Below are 16,898 nucleotides of genomic sequence, written 5' to 3' on the forward strand. Positions count from 1 at the left end.
GAGGAAAAAAATGCTGATTGTTACAACTCCAAAAGAAAACTGAACTGGATGACTACAAGGTCACCAGGAATGTATGGCTTGACTGCAGTGCCTGGGAGAAAATGGTTTCCACTTAAGGGAAATGAAAGCAGATGAGGAAAACACACAAAGAAAGAAACCATGCTGGAGAAAGACAGTGACTGATAATTCTGCCTATAACTACTGCTGTTGATTTCATTAAGGTTAAAACAACAAAGTCTTCCATTATGGCATGGCAGTGAAAAATGAAATAGTGGAGTGCAGTAAAGCTAATAGTGTAGTCTAACAAGCTTACTCTTTTTTCTTTTATTACTGTTAGACTATGAAATACAGAGGCAAATTGAAGAACTTGAAAATGGAGGGACAATTTTGAATGAAACAAGAGCCTTTGATTCCAAGCTTGGGTGAGTTTTTATTTTGGAGGAACGTAGGAATAGCTGCTTTAGAGTGCTCACGTATACATAGTGACATGATGAGGAACTGTAATACGATGTTGCTCAACTTGTGTCTTCTAAAGCTAATGTTCACAAGTATAGTCTTCTCATAGGGAGTAATTGACGACTGAGGCTTTTTCACAACAGATTGTGCGCTGCATCAAGCAGTGTCTGTGAAAATGACTGCCCTCTTACATGCACTTACTCTTTGAAGTGGTTTTAAGAGGCTCTCCTAACCTTCATGAGGCAGAGGTTCTGGGTTGTGGTTTTGCCATAAAACTGATTCTGTGGCGTCTCTCTTACCACATCTTGTTTTGTTTTTATTTTAGGTGCACAGTACCAATGAGAGACAAAGAAGGAAAACAAGATTACCGGTACGTTTTTTAAATAGACTTAACGTTTCACAAACTGAGAATTTATTAAATTTCTGAAGTGTATCCAATGTAATAAGGATGTAAAGTTAGTCAGAACAGTGAGTCTGTGTTGGAAGTTTACCTTCTACTGGAAGGGGCAGAGACCTATCAAAATCACTGCTCGTCTGCACAGTTGAGATCTGGATTTGTCTCTCATTTCTGGTGAAACCCTTGGACCTTTCACACCTAGGCTGTGAGTATTTCAGCTCAAAGTGGGAAAGTTGAAGGTTTACTGTGTGGCCAGTATAAGTGTATTCTTAAGAATGCCTGACATAAAACATCAGAATATTCTGAGTTCAGCACTGCACCTGCTTTAAGTAAATACAGAGGGAAATGGTTTTCAGCTACCAGGCCCTGCCTCTTCATGCTTAGATTCTGTGATCACAGATCACAAATGCTGTTTGAAAATCCTAGCTGCTATTGAAAGGTGTCAGCATTTCATGGGCAGATTTCTACCTTGAAGTTCTTCACAGACCTAGTGAAGGAGTTACCTTGCTAAGTACTTTGCTTCCCTAAGTGTAAGATGACAGTCAAAGAACCATAAAGTCACCCAGGAAGGATTTAGCTGTAGGGCTGAGGGGACAAGGCATGAGCCTTGTTGGGAAGAAGTGCTGCTGGGAATGAGTTCTGAGGGAATACTGCAAGGCAGCAGCACAGCTGCTTAGGGCCATCATAGTGCCAATCCTCCCAGTAGTTCCGAGCTTTGCATCCCAGAGAGAGCTTCCTGGTACTCCAGAATTCACTTTCCAGCAGGAGACTTGTAGTTCTGCAGGACAACATTCAGAGCCACTTAGGTTGGTCAGCTCTGTGCTCCTGTTAGATCTTCTTTTCTACCACTTGCTACAGCAGAGCAACGATTTTGAAAACATCCCCCAAACTTTGAATTCAAATCTGCTTTTTAGATTATGTTTTTGTAGAAATGCAGCAGTGATCATTTTGTGAATTCCTTGTTATGGTAGGGGCGGGCATGACGCTTATTTAAAAAAACTACCTTGAAAAAATGCAAAAGAACCTTAATTAAAACCTAGACAAAACTGACGAGTCTAAGATATTTCAAAAAAAGACTGTAAAGATTATTACTGGTGCTACGATTATGAACAGTATTGAACTGTAAACTGGTTTTTAGGTTCTTTTGTAACTTAGTGCTGCACATTATGCATTAATCTTAAAATCTGTGTTTAGGTAGATTTTAAATAGAAATCATTATAGCCTAATGCCCTTTATTCTGGTGGTTTTGAACCCCTTGTTTGATCATGTAGGAGTGAAGTTTCTGCTTCAATCACAGTTATTTGAGTCATTTGAATTGGCCTTCTCTTTAAGGGAGCCTTTTGTTCTGTGATAGCACCCTGCTGAGCACAGTAACTTTGCTTTTAGCCCAGCATGAGATTTCATCAAGATTTTTTAAGTTTGGCTGGAAAAGGTTACAACCTGCCCAGATCATTCCTGGCAGTTGGCTGTCAATCCGAGTTCTTCCCTGCCAGCCCACTCCCATTTTTGTCCAGATCTGTAATTCATGCTTGATGTCAAAAAGGGTGGGCTGTTTCAGTATCTTTTACTGGTGCTATTGGGACTTATTATTATTTTTGGTGCAGAATTGTTTGAATTACCCCTTTTGTATTACGAACTCTTTAACAATTGGTGGAAAATTCCTGAAGAAAAAGGAGGCTTTGCAACAGTTTGGGGCCTGATCTTTTACTACTTACCAGTGATATAGCAAGTCATTAATTATTAATATTATGTTTAGTTGAAAGGGTGATGGAATTTTCAGGGAAGTATAAACTTGTGATATAAATTTCATTCCTTGTTTAGCTTCTGAGTGAAAATAATTATAAAGGAGTTTTTCTTCATTTTTTACTAGGTTCATGCCAGAGCCAAACCTTCCCCCATTGATTCTGTATGATGCAAAATCTTTGCCAGCTAATATGAACCATCAGCAAGTGATAAATATTGATTGGATTCATGAGAGACTGCCTGACCTCCCCAGTGTGAAGAGAGAAAAGCTTGTTGAACAGTATGGGATTCTTCCTGAACACAGCTTCACCTTATTGGTAGGTCTATTGATCAAGTGCTAAAATAAGCCTAGAAACTTCAAAGTTGCACAGTTCTTGAAAAGATTTACAAATGTCATATTAACCAGCTGTCAGTCCTTATAAATATTCTAACTTGGAAGTGTGTCCAATTCATACTTCGTACCATGGAGACATACACATAAATTGTGGAATGGTGGAAAAAATGAACCAGACACAGTGTGCCAAGAAGTGTTTCTCATGCAAAGTGCAGTCAAATAACTGGTACTTAATATTGATCTTGTCTGTCTAGACATTGAGGCACCCCTGACTGACTGCAACAAATGTACAGCTTGTGGATGCAGACCCTTGTGTGCAAGTGTCTGCTCTTCAGCTCTGGGCCTGCTGCAGGGCTGGGCACATTGACTGTATTTAATGAATGCGAATCAAAATCCAAAGTTTAAATCTTTCAGCTTCATGTGCTCCTTGACCTACCTTCCACGTTATTGGAAACACTCCCCCTTCTTCCCCCCAGGTTTATTTTTAGGGAAATATACCAAATGGTGTACAGTGTCATCTTGGACCTCATAGTGCAGTTTACCAGGGATGGGGTAAACTATCCCGTCAGAAGAGGGGATGAGAAGGGAAATGATGTGGCAAATGCGCTTATAAATAGGGAAGTGACAGCAAAATCTCGTAACTCCCAAAATTATTCTAGAGGACTACAAGCTTCTTAAATGCAAAGTGTCATCTCTCTTTGCCAGTGGTAAATCTGGGGAGGGACTTAGTATACTCAGATTAGACATTTCACGTACCCAGTGAAGCTAGGAGAATGTCCTGCTTTGGTTACCACTGTCATTAGTGGAGACAGAAGGAAAAGGACTTTTTCAGAGTGAAATTCAGAGCAGAACTGTAAGTACTTTAAATTGTCCTCTGGAGGAGATCCTTTCCTTTGACTATAAATTAAGGGAAAGCAGTGCAGATAACTACCTCATATCCCTTCTTTGTATGTCTGTAATTTAATACACTTGTACAGAGGCTGATTCTACAGGAAGAAAATGATTCTGTGTTCTGAGGAAAGCTGTTAGGAAAACTGCTTTTATGCTGCTGTGCCATTTTAGTGAGTTGCAGACTGTTTGGTGGGCAGGTGAGTCATAATTCTCATCAAAATCACAAGACTGCAGTCATAGTATTGAGAGGTGTCAGCAGTTCTTACTTTCCTGTTTCATTGTATAAGCTGCAAAATATGCTTTTACAGCCAGTATTCCTGTTCATGCATTCATTTGTTCACGTATTTATAACATATTAAAATAAAAATAATAGTAGAAAGGGTAGATAGGTCCTGCATCCTTTTTTTCTGAATTTTTCTAGTTCTTCTCTGTAGTACATTGGTCCTACCAGCTGCTAAATACTACAGCTGCTTGCTCATTTTTGAAGCCAGTAGTACAGGGAGGAGATTAGGGAAAGCAAAAGTAAGGCTGGTGGTTTGAGAGAAACACTTAAGTGAAGGAACAGAGTAGGGGAAACCCTAAGAATGATGCAAATACAATCACTCACCACTGTTACAAGTAGACTGATGTGCTGCCAGTCTGCAGCCAGTGACACTGACTACATCCTCCAAAATGCCCTTGTCTTGGTTTTCCTTGTTGAGCAGGGCATGGAATATAACCAGTTTGGGTTGGCTGTTAGACTGTGTCCACACCTGGTTTTGTGCTCATCCTTGGCCTGTTTGCTCTGGGGGACAGAGTGGAGAAAGAAAAGTGCTGCTCAGCATCAGCCAAAACACCTGTGTGTTGTCAGCATTGCTGTGGTCACAAATCCAAACCACAGCACCGTCTTTAGAACATAAACTCTGTGGCAGCCACACCCAGGGCATCCACTCCTTTCACTTGGCATCAGCCCACCTTTAGTGTGTATCAAGTTGCTGGCACAGGTGACTTCTGTCATCTGTGCCAACTAGCTCTATATATTTTCCTCATCTGACCTTTCTTTCAGCTGTTCTCTCAAATCTTTTGTTGCCTTTGCTTTTCCCCTTTTCCTTATTTTCCTTTTTGCGACGTGTAAGCAATTAACGAGCTCCAAGCTGAAATTTGGGATTCAGCTTGTAATAAGCTAATGCATCCATTTGAATGCATGAAGCAAACACGCTCTTCGTTGCGGGTCTCCTTTTATCGTGCATTAGAATGTCAGCCTGCACACTCTCCACCAGAGCTGCTTGCCTGTGCACTGGGACACCCGTTAACCTTAATTCATGGGGAAGTGCTGTGTCCGTGGCTGCGTTCAGCTTGCATCGGAGGCTGCACAGGATTGCTGATAGGGCCAGATGCACACATCTAATGAGCATTCTTTCAGGTTAGAGTGCCCAGGAGTGCTCGTTAAATAAATGGCAGTTGTAGCGGAATGGCTCTAAAATGCAAAGTCTGTTCTGCACCAACTTGATAGAGAAAGCATTTTGTGCCAAAGTTACAACCAAATTTACATACTCCAGCATGCAGGGTACCTCCTGAGCTTGCTTCCAGAGCTTTGTCCTCATACACAGGAGCTGCTTGTGCATACTGTGGTGTTGAGAAACTGAGATTTCTCCTTTGCCTCATTACAGGATGTACTGAAAGGGAAGAAGTACTCTATTAATATCTTGGTATCCGAAATGCCTTAAGTGTAAACGGCTTCATTTTTGGCAGTTTTATATAAATTGCAGAAATAAATGAAGTTTCTGATTTTTCTTCATGCAGAACTACTCTTCTCATAAGAATATAATTCTTTGAGCCTTGTAGACTCCATGGTATTTGAGTACTCAATTTCTTCATGTAATTTCTGCTTTGCTCTGTAAACTGGTAAGCTGGCAAATATATCAGTCAAGAAGGATCTCTGACAACTTTGCCAGTTATGGTACTACAGTATTTTCATTTTGCTATCTGTTGAGTAAAAAAATAAGATATATTGGCATAGACATTAATGTGTTAATGCAACACTTCATTTTCAAAAAGCATGCTGACACCCAGGGATGTTCAATCAGAAAATACATTGATTGTCACAGTACAGCATGAGAAAAAACCAGTCTGATCACTTCCTTTGTCATGTGAATTCTGAGTCTTCCCATGCATCTACTGTTCTTCTGCTTACTAAGATAAAAGTGGCTGTTCCACTTGGGCTGATTGCCCTAGTAGAACAATCACATTGGCAACTCCTTCCAACAGTAAAAGTGGGTTGCTGGAGAGGTCGGTTTTGACCATTTTGTTTTATGCCATGCCATTGTCATACATGTTAGTGTGCAGGTGAACTTCTGCTTATTTTTAGAATTAAAATAATTTTACAAGAAGCTTTAGGAAAAAGTTTGAAAGAACTTTCTTTGACTGATCTTCTTGTCTACTGGATGTTCTGAGTTTTTTTCCCCTGACAGTTTTGTACATTTTTGCAGCACTTATTACCTCACAGTTGGTTATTGTAGGAGTTGTGATGGTAAAAACAGGAATAACAAAGCAGCAAATGACATTTTATTTGTGAACATTGAAGCAGTTTTCTTCCTTAGTTCTTTGGGAAACGTTTCAGATCTTTTAAAAAATAAGTTTGCATTACATTCCCAATGTCCCTAAAGATTGTACCCATGGTATTCTGTAAAATAAAGTATTGTTTTAAACTTGTTTAAAAGGTACCTGAAATCAGTACGCCACTGGGGTTTTTTATATCTCAGTGCTATGAAATGATCATTTTAAACCATGTTTAAGGAAGAAATTTGCATCTGATTGAAATATTGGTATGTCAGGTTTCATGCCAGTGAGACTTGCATGAATAAATTACAGCATATTTGGTGTGCAATGGGAGCACGGTGTGGCCTGGATCACAAACATGGTGCTACTATTCCAGATTTCTGGTTTTATTTCAATGAAGTTTAGAGTAGAGTATTCAGAATGAAGCGAGAACAGGCAGTCAGCATTCCTGTAAATCCAGCATGTTGGAGCATGGGGTGGTTTTCAGCTCAGATTTGCCGCAAGGGACAGGTCTGTGAGTGTGTTGGTAGTTGGAGTGAATTTGGCAGGAAAAGAGTTTACCAAAATGTAAACCTAATTAAAGTCAAGTAGTACAGTATCTAGAAATTGAAACTAATCAAGTTATGCCTACATTTTTTTTAATATGACAAGAAAATAAGGAAAATGTTTAATTTCTGTCAGTCATTCTGATGTTTTGACACACTGCCTTATTCATTTCAGTCTAGCATTACTGGGTTTTCCTTCTCTTTGGCTACAGAAAATGACAGTCACTTTAAAAAACCCAAAACGAAGTACAAAGGAATTTTGGGGAATGTGTCTGGTTATGTGTGCACAAGTAGTGAGTATGGGGTTCAGAGACTTGGTAGCATATGTAAGTCTGTCTCCCTGAGTTTTCCTGGGCTGTACTGCACTTGCTGCCTGGAAATCATCTGATTAAAATGCGAAGGCTGCGTATGTTTGTCCTTGATTTTTCAAAGGTCTGGCAGCAGGATCAGAACTGTAACTCCAGCCAGGCTGTAAGTATCCGGAAATCTGGATGTACCCACTGCTAGAGATATGCTCTGTAGCCTGTACATGATGGAAGTGCTGGATGTGCTGCATCTGAGCTGTGTAGCTGCATTCAGACATGTGGCATCTGCAGATATTATTTGCCTGTGCATAATGTTGTAGCTAGACCTACTCTGCCTGGAATGTTTGTAAAACCTTCTGCAGCATGTGTAGAGAAACCAGCATTCAGAGATGCTCACTTTTTCCTACCTAGGTTGGACAATCGTTGCTGTGTAAAGGAACCCACCATTTAAATAATGAGTGTTTGTTTGTGCTATTGAATCCTGAGGTGAATTAGAAAGAGTACAGTACTTGGCAATACATCATTCCAGGAATTCTGCTTAACACACACGGTTTTTAATCAAGTTTACTGTACTTTGGTAATCATGTCATTCCTTTATTTATTTTTTTTAAGTCGAATTTATTCCTTTAGTCTATTTAGCCTTAGTTTTGCATAATTTGATTAGAGAGTAACTGCTAGTTAAAACAGAACACTGGAGAAGAAGAGAATGATGTCTATGTGTATGAGATAGATAACTAGTGGGAGTTAAAAGGTTTACCTTGGTTCACAAAAGTGGTTTCCCAGGCTGAGAACTTGGTTTCTTTGGTCATGGTCTCAAGGTAAAGGGAATGGGTCTGATTTTTGTCACACCAGTTTTACAGCACAGACATTAATCTAGGTACATTTTGTTCTGTTTCACAGAACAGAGATCAGTAGTTTGCAGTCTTCTCAAAAGCCATACATCATTATCAATGAAAAATGTGGTATCCGGAGCTTTTGGAAGTTTGTGCTATGAAACTGCAGAGAAGGAAAGTCTAAAATTCTGTATGGCTATGGCAGAAAATGGCTTTTAAAAAAAGGACAAATGAGACTGTTTTGATGGGATCTGAGTGGAGAACTCAGGCTTTGTTTTTTAGTTACCCTGCTCTCTTTTTGTTCATAACTGTTCAGAGATCTGGCTGCAGGCGGTATCTGCTTGAGAAATGTTTTTGCTGTGATGACTGTATACTTAGAATAGCTCCTTGGCTATCTCTAAGCTGTTACCTCCTGACTTCTGTGAGCTGGCTTGTCCTCCTGTGTGTTTATGGCACATACTGCAGAAGTCCAGTGGCATGCTGGATTTTGATGCGTCCTTTAAAAGGTAGGAGCTGTCACTTCATACCTCTTCAGCCTTCAGTAAACCTAATGAGTTCTGTGCTGCATTTAAAGGTCCATCAATGCCTTGATGACAAACACCACAGCATTCAACAGACTGTGCAGTATCTGTTCTTCTAAAAACAATCTCAGATTTCACTTAGGCTATAAATTGAATCTCCCACTGTCATATCTTCTGAGCTTTTAGTGTGCTGTGTAAAAGTTTACCATAGCTTCTCAGAAAAAAAAAAAAGGAAAAATAAAACTCTGCTTCTTACATATGACCTTTCTATATCACTGAAGGGTAAATGCAAGCTAAACTTACTAATTCAATCCAAAATAAATAGAAGTGATTTCAAGATCAAGAGGCAAGTAGCTGCAGACAATTTCAGGAAAAGGCTGTTCTTGGTAAAAGGTAGCATGACAGTTGTGAGATGGCAGCATTGTATTTTATTTTATAGCATTATACATAATACACGTGCAAAGATGAGAAAGCTTCTGTCCAAATGCTAATTTAGGGAGGCATTAAGAGAAAAATGATCGCTCGTTTGTTGGAAGTTCCACTGAAACAGGCAGGATGACAGATAAACTGTATGTTCCTGCTCTAGGTGTAAGATTGTTTGCTGTTATGTTAATAAAATTGCTCCAAAGTCTCGTGACTTTGCAATGAATTCACAACTGATGTTTACTTTAGAACTGAGCATTTATATGCTGAGTGTAATTGTATAATTAATTGTAACCTGTAACCCATGTCACCTCTTCCAGGTGACCCTGCCTTGGCAGAGGGGTTGGACTGGATGATCTCCAGAGGTCCCTTCCAACCCTAACGATTCTGTGATTCTGTAATCATGTTTGCACTCCAGAATTGATACATTTAACTTTTCTTAAACAGAATGAAGACGGACTAGCAGAATTCTTTGAAAGTGTGGTAAAACACACCCAGATGAAGCCAAAGAAGGTGATTGGCTGGATCCTAAATGACCTGCTTAGTTACTTGAAACAAGATTCCCTTACAGTAAAGGAAAGGTAAGTCTTCTTCATTGCTACAGTGGTGACACAAAGTTTGTCATGATTGGCACCCTGTCACTCTATTGCTCAGGGCTGCTTTAGTTGCTACCTGTGAAGCTTGTTACTCCAGGCAGTCGTGCACAGGCCTTGGCTCTGTCCTGCTGAAAGAAGTTAGTCAAATATGTGGCAGAGAAGAGGATCATGTAGTTAAGAGTAGCAGTCAGTCTTTAGAGTGTGATGATGGTAAGGCATGGTCAGGCCATTTGTACTGAACATGAGGAAAAATAGCTTGTCATACTGAGCTGTGTGATCTTTATGCAAGCAGCAGTAGCACAGATACATTACACCACCTTATTCTCTGAGGTAACTTCTGCACACTTTTCCCTTAGCCCAGTCAGTTCTTCTCTCCTGGCTGACCTCTTGAACCTTCTAGAAAAAAAAGAAATTTCTTCTACAGCAGCAAAGCGGGTAAGTACCTTTTTGATTTTGCTGTACTCTGCATCTGTGTCTGCTTACTTCAGGTGTGTAGGGATTTTATAATCATTGTGTACCAGAAGTTGTCCTTTATCAACACTAAATAATTGGTACCAGGTTGCTTTAAAGGGAAATTATTTAGTGTTGATAAAGGACAACTTCTGTATCTATACTATATAATTATAATAGATGCAAATGCCTTATGTTTGTATATAATCTTAAAGATATATCTGCATATTCACTTTTAGAAGAGGGCTGAAGCCAAATAGTAGACTTAAACAATGTGAACTTAACTCAAATAAATCCTGCTTCTGAACAGAGCAGACAGTAGATCTCAATTTCACTATTCCAGTCAGGCCTGCGTGAAAGGTCAGTGGGAGCTAATCCATGGCTTGCAGTTAAGATCAGAGTATCAGTTACTAGATTCCTAGGGACAGTAAGGTCTACATTCCCAAGCATTAGCACATAGGAAAGGATAGAATTCATCCAAGTGTAGTCACAAAAAGAGTTCTGCATTGGTGTACCTGACTCAAAACGGGGAGAGGTCTGGCCTTTCTTTTAACCTTGCTTCTTTGAGCAAGTGCTGTCATGAAGCTCTCAAGCAAGTAAAGCTGGGGTTTATTTTTCATCTTGCCTAGGACAGTCTGAAAAATCAGCTCTTGATGATTTATATCTGTGAACTGGTTATGATGGGAACAGTACTGATTTGTTTGTAAACAAAATTTAGAGGCTTTTTTGTGATAGGCCATAATCAGTCATTCACCTTAAATTGCTGCAAGCTTATTTATATGGAATGATTTGTCTTTTCAGACTAATTATTATACTCTAGATAAGTGCATTAGGTGACTGTTTCAGTGTTTATCAGTGAAACTGTTAATGAACCGTGAATGAACTTTCTGGTTGGTTTTCTTTTTTTGGATATGCATGTGGTTCTTAATTAATTTGGTCTGTGTCTGTGGATAGCCAGCTGCATAAGACAGGCATCATAAATAGGGATTTAAGTGCCTGGTTTCAGGCATGTGTATTTGGAAATTTTGTATTGGGAAAGTAAAAGCTTCAAAAAGGAGATAAAGTATTAATAGGAAAAGCACTGGAATGCAGAGCAGCTCTGTGCCTGCAGGGCTGTGGCACACCCATCAGTTTGGTGTTTGCGTTTGAAAAGGAAGCTTCAGAACTCCAGTCTGAAGTCTCTTCCTTGTGGAGGTAGGGACAGGGTAGTAATGCTCTTCTATGGGATTTTCTGCTTTGTGATATATTTGTGTGCCAGGCACTTCTGACAGGTTGTGAAGCGTCAAGAATTTCAGAAATGCATTTGTTGTTTAATTACTTACTCCTTGTAACGTGCATGTTGTCCTCAGTGATCTGAAACTGGACCCAGAAATCGCAGTACTGTTTGCCCTCACCGAGTGATGATGCTATCAAACTGCAGAGACCTTGCCACATTTAGAAAAGTATTTTGGTTGCCTGGATGTCAGAAGAGTAACAAATGTTTATAACAATTCTCAGCAGTAGGCAGAGGAGCTGGATGGCCCGAGGGCAGAAAGGGCTATATATACACAGCAGCAGATGAATTGCAGCTCTTGGGGAGGGGAACATGATCTGCAGTGGCAGACACTGATCCAATGTGGAGGGACGGAAGGGTTCGATGGGGTAAGCACACAGACATGTGTACACATACGTGCTCGCTGCGGGAAGCTGTTAACCACTTAAATTATTTAAAAGGTTTTGTGTTTGGGCTCTGCTGTCTAAGGCAGTAAAACAGGCAGATAAAAGCCGTGAGCACTGGCTGTACACACCGAGCATTGCGTGGTGGGATGCAGTGCCAAGCTAAGGGCACTGTGTGCTCACATAATTACCATGTAGGTAATTACAGAGCTCATGCCCAACTTGCCATCAAACATAGCGTCCCACTCCAGAGGTGTCCGAAGCAGTTCCAGGCTGGAGTGCCTGTGCAAAGGAGGGAGAAGCTTCCAGCTCTGCTGGCGTGCAGAGCTGTGGGCAAACACATCCTGGATCACACACACTGCCTGTGGCCTAGCCCAGAGGCACCGTTTTGAAGCCCATAGTGCAAGGAGTCAGTGCTGCTCATCCAGGGCTGAAATCAGTCTGATGGGGAGTGTGCCTGCAATGGGGCCTTGCTCCTCAAGTTGCCAGGCTGGCAGCAGGTCTATGTCAGGCATAACAGACCTGCCTGTGAGTTTTATGGGAGTGAGCATTATGGGAGGAGACTGGTTCCTGGGCCAGGGAAGTGGAAACTCGTCCCTGCTGCCATGAGCCATGCTGGAGCAACTCCGTGTGGACATCTTGGTCACTGGTTCATGGGGGATCCATGCCCAGCAGGCCATGGAACAGAGCAGACCTTGGGTATTGCTGGCTGCTGCAGTTGCTTAGGTCGTCCACATAAGAATAACTTCAACAGACCTGCTTGGCATCCCTGTTTTAAAGTAGGTAGCAGGAAATTTAGTACAGTACCCATATCTAAACAGAACCATCTGCTTTGACAATTATGACTTATACACCATCTGGGGGACTGGACCCAACCTGTCCCCCACTTCTCTGAGAGGCTGAGGGACACCTGCCAGACACGAAGGCTTCCGTCACTGGAAAGGAGAGGTGCCCACAGGACTTGCTGGAGTGGTGCTGCCTGCTGCTTTCATCCTGCCCTTGGCAGCAAATCACTGCAGATAGGGTTTCCAGTTGGAGCATTCTTAGGCACGGCAGTCAGCTGGCATGGTCACCAGCTGCAAAATGTTTGATATGATGCCCACAACAGCCAGACGTGTAAGTCCTGATTAATTCATCTTGACCAATGCTGCTATGCCTGCATAGGTGAAGATCACAGAACATCATTAAAATCTAATCACGCTCAGGCAAGAATGAATAGTAGAAGCTACTGAGATTTCAGTAATGGAAATGAGGCTTGAGATTCCCTTTTTGGCTCTGGAGACTTCATAATTTGATCCTCCTGTGCTGGTACAGGCAGTTTGTGTAAATGAGTTGAAATCGTTTTTTAAACTGCTTTCTTTAGATTTGTACTCCTTGCCAAGTGGAGAAACACATTTTTTAAAAGTGCATCTTTGACAGGTCTTGGCCACATTTCTTTCTGCTTTCCTACATACCTGTAAACAAGCAAGGGCCTTGATAACATTGTTGCTCTACTAAGTGGAGATGCTTGTTACCAAATGGGAAGGGATACATGATGCAGCTGTCACAGAGAAAATCTGGTGCCTTCAAGGTTTCTAATGGGCAAGCTTTCCTCGGTGCCAGGAAATATTTGGCATACGCATAACAGGGAATCAGAGCTGGATCTCTGACTGTAAAGCTGTCCTGCCCCTGATCTAAGTCAGCCTGATGTACATGTTGCTCCTGGGTAACTCTGCCATGGTTGGCTGCATAGATTTTGCTCATTACAGATTTCCCCTTCCTCCAGCCTATGGCATCCTGCTTGAATACGTACCAGTCCTAAAAATCCCATATGTCTTTTTCCAGGAGAGTTAAAGGGCTTATTCTTTGTCCACTGTAGACTGTCCAGGGTGTTTGCTAGAGGCTGTGCTGTGCCTGGTGAGGACAGGGCTCATTCTGAGGGGTGACATACAGTATGGGTGCCTCAGGAGGCCTCCAGGACAGAAACTTCCCTGCTTCATCCCTCAGGGAAGAAAAGCAGAAGGGCTGCCTGGAGTAGCAATGGAGTGCAACAACAACAACAAAAACCAAACAAAAAAACCAAAAACACCACCACAAAAAAAGGCAAGCAGCTGCAGACAGGCTGAATCTCTGTAGGATGTGATGTATTTATTTCTAGGCTTATTCCAGGTAGCGCTGTCATGATGATTCTTAAATATCACACTAGAACGAAGATCTTGTAGAAGACATCATATGCAGCACTGATTTATTCAGTGTAAAGATCTGAAAGATTTACTTACAGCTATTGTAACTTTGTCTGATTATCAGTAACTTCAATATTGTGATCTGCCTTTGGCCCTCTCACAGAGAAGAATTAAGATGTAGCTGCCACAATACAGCCGTGTGTCATTACCCTCTCACAAGATCTCCAGAAGAGTTGATAAGATCTCATAAAGAGCTTCAGGGTGCCACTGGCAAACAAATATCCTCTTGCAGCAACAGTATGAATGCACAGTTCTTAAATACTTGCTGTGACTAAAGACCTTTAACCAAACTTCTTTTGTACCCAAAAATTTGTCATGCTGAAGCAAATTGCTGGGGTAGTTTAAATCCCATCCCATGTGCTTCATTCTGTGTCCTCTGGCTGCCCTACAAATTATTTAACATGCAGTTTGAATGCCCCTCCTTGCCTTCCCATCCCAGCCTCTTCTTCATCCTACAGGGAATATTTAATGCTGAAACTTTGACATGACATTCATTTCCATATTGGGACACAGCAATGGCCCAAACATACAATTATATCTTCAGCTCAGGATGGAGCACAATGAGCTGTTTTAATAAGGGTTTTCTTACTCTCCTCCCACGGCCCTGAAATAAAAGCAAAGGGAATACAGAAAATGACTGCCCAAGGAAATTGGTTTTTTATAAATGTTCTCTCCTCTCAAGTGTATTCCAGGGCAATAGCCCTTCTGCAGTGTAGGAAAACACTAGCATTAACAAGTGATTATTCCACAGGCCTGGGTTTGCCCAGCAGTCCAGTTACTTGGAGATGATGCATAGGTGGGCTGGGGCTGCTGCATTCATTCTGCTTGGCACCATTTTTCTTCTGCTTTGTCATACGTACCCTCATTACAGCCTGCTGGCGAGGACTGGTAATGGGATGAGTTACCTGGGATTGGACCTGGTACAATAGTCAGCTAATCGTCAGTTCCCGGGCAGAGCCATTGCTCATGGAGATGCATTTCCTTGCTGCTCCCCGGCAGTTCTGTGAATGATGTGAGAAGAGCAGCAGTACTGGCAGAGGAGCAGCCTTGCAGCCATCCCTGCTGTGGAGACTCCTCTCCCGGTCAGGGAGTGGCAGCTCTGGGCATGAGGAACAGGGGGCTGTGCTCAGCAAACCCCTCTGGAGAGCTCCTGGCATGGGGGAGTGGGCAGGGCCAGGGCTGCAGGAGGCTGCACGGCACCTGCTGCAAACCATTAACCTGGACTTGTGCAGGAACTGGCAATGCTTTGTCTCAGTACAGGTGGCAGAAAAGGAAAGAGGTACAAGGGCACTTTCAGAGAGGCACATGATTAAATCTCTGGCTTGTTCATGTTTAGGCAATCTGCGCTTAGTGAAAATAGGGCTTCTTGGATCCATAACTGAAATATTGCACGTAAACAATGTTGGTAAGTCAAGCCACTGACCTTTGATGCCTTTTATTGTGATTTTCAGGTGCTTGCGGAATTGTGGAAGGGAGAAGGGAAGACTCCCCTTGAAATCGTTAAAGAACAGAAACTTGAACTGTTACAGGATCAAAAAGAGCTTGAACAGATCTGTCAGGCAGTGATTGATGGACAAGAAAATGAGGTGATTATGATGGTGCTGGGAACCTTCTGCACTGTGGCACTGAAAGGGGGTTAAAATAGCCTCTCTTTTTTTCCCTTTCCATAGCATTTGAGCTCTAGGGCCAGAGCAGTAAAGCTGCTGCCAAGATATTATCAGGCTTTTCTTCTCCTTTCTTATTTTACTAAGTGGGTTTTTTGAAACTGAAGCTTATGCAAAATGATCTGCAAAACAAATTACCAGTCTGGCTGATGTGCTAAGTCATTCTGAGAGCCTATAAAACTTTAATGCAGGAAAGCAAAACTGCAGGGCCCTGTCCCTCTCCAGCTGTACTGCCATTAACCTGACCCTGCCACCCAGCCACATAATTCTGATTTTTATGTCATCTGTTGTGATATTGGGGCAACACTGTTAAACTGTTCTGAAGCTGGAGATTGAAGTTACCTGCCAGCAAGGCATATATTAGTTATGGAATTAGAGACTGTATCAGAGCTGGCAAGGCAGAAATTCTACTTGCATCTGACTTTTTGCCATGTCCCTGTCTCCATCCACTGCCAAAGAGAGGAGCCTCACTGGCTGCTGCCTGACGGTGGCTGTGGGGTGGGGAGGAGCCAGAGCCCTCTGGCAGCAGCAGCAGCTCCACAGCTGCTGCCCACTCTGCTGTTCTGCTGGGCTGTGGCAGCAACACAAACGCTTTCCGGTGGGGGATGATTGGCTCTTCCCCATCTCCTTGGAAAGACACACAGCAACCAGTGTGGCTCAGTCTAACAAGGTCTGAGCTGGAAAAAAAGGGAAAAACCCTTGTTGATCATGAAAGGGAGGAGTGGGAAGGGATCTTGACAGAGTCTATATAATCTGCTTTATAAAAAGCAAAATGAAAACAAGTGCTTATATGTTCTCTGGAGCAAAAATGTAAAAGCAGAAGTGAATAGCTTACTTCTAATATAAACAATGTCTAGCTCCATTTGCCATTTGGAAAAAAACATTAACATCTTTTGAGAACAATACCACCCACTCCAGATCTCATTGGGGGATGCTAACAGCTCTGCAAGAGCTTTTGATAAAATGAGCTTGCAGTAGGTCGGCGTGACCTCCATCCGACTTGACTCATTTGCAGAGCCTGATAAAAGCGCTGCTGTATTTCCAGGCTGGTATGAAAGCAAAGGCAGGGAGGGGAAGAACATTAGAACTGACTGGGAAGTACAACAGCTGAAGGTCCATAACCACACTCCCATTTCAATGTGTTTTGAGAGTAACTTTTTTCAGAATGAAATAGCTTCTAAACAGCTGCTCAAACCAACACTGAGCACTTCATGACAATGCAGGACCAGGACTGTACTGCACTCTGCCCCACATCGGTAATTTCTAGCAGATCCAGAGTAATGAGTCCTTTCCACTGTGCAACGTAACAGAGAAGACTTTAGAC

The 16,898-nt window shown here is 42.0% G+C and overlaps 1 protein-coding gene across 2 annotated transcripts in view; it reads left to right on the plus strand.

Annotated features, from left to right (window-relative positions):
* The window catches only part of GATB (glutamyl-tRNA amidotransferase subunit B), a 42,329-nt gene that overhangs the window by 24,110 nt on the left and 1,321 nt on the right, over nt 1-16,898 (plus strand). For both annotated transcript variants that reach the window (XM_086891494.1, XM_086891493.1), the window contains 6 exons: nt 338-422; nt 782-826; nt 2,724-2,913; nt 9,434-9,567; nt 9,939-10,017; nt 15,362-15,496. In XM_086891494.1, coding sequence (XP_086747620.1) covers nt 338-422; nt 782-826; nt 2,724-2,913; nt 9,434-9,567; nt 9,939-10,017; nt 15,362-15,496 — 668 coding nt within the window. The remainder of the gene's footprint in view (nt 1-337; nt 423-781; nt 827-2,723; nt 2,914-9,433; nt 9,568-9,938; nt 10,018-15,361; nt 15,497-16,898) is intronic.

The sequence above is a fragment of the Cyanistes caeruleus genome, chromosome 5, assembly GCF_971803275.1.
Source record: "Cyanistes caeruleus chromosome 5, bCyaCae1.hap1.1, whole genome shotgun sequence".
Taxonomy (NCBI): Eukaryota; Metazoa; Chordata; class Aves; order Passeriformes; family Paridae; genus Cyanistes; species Cyanistes caeruleus.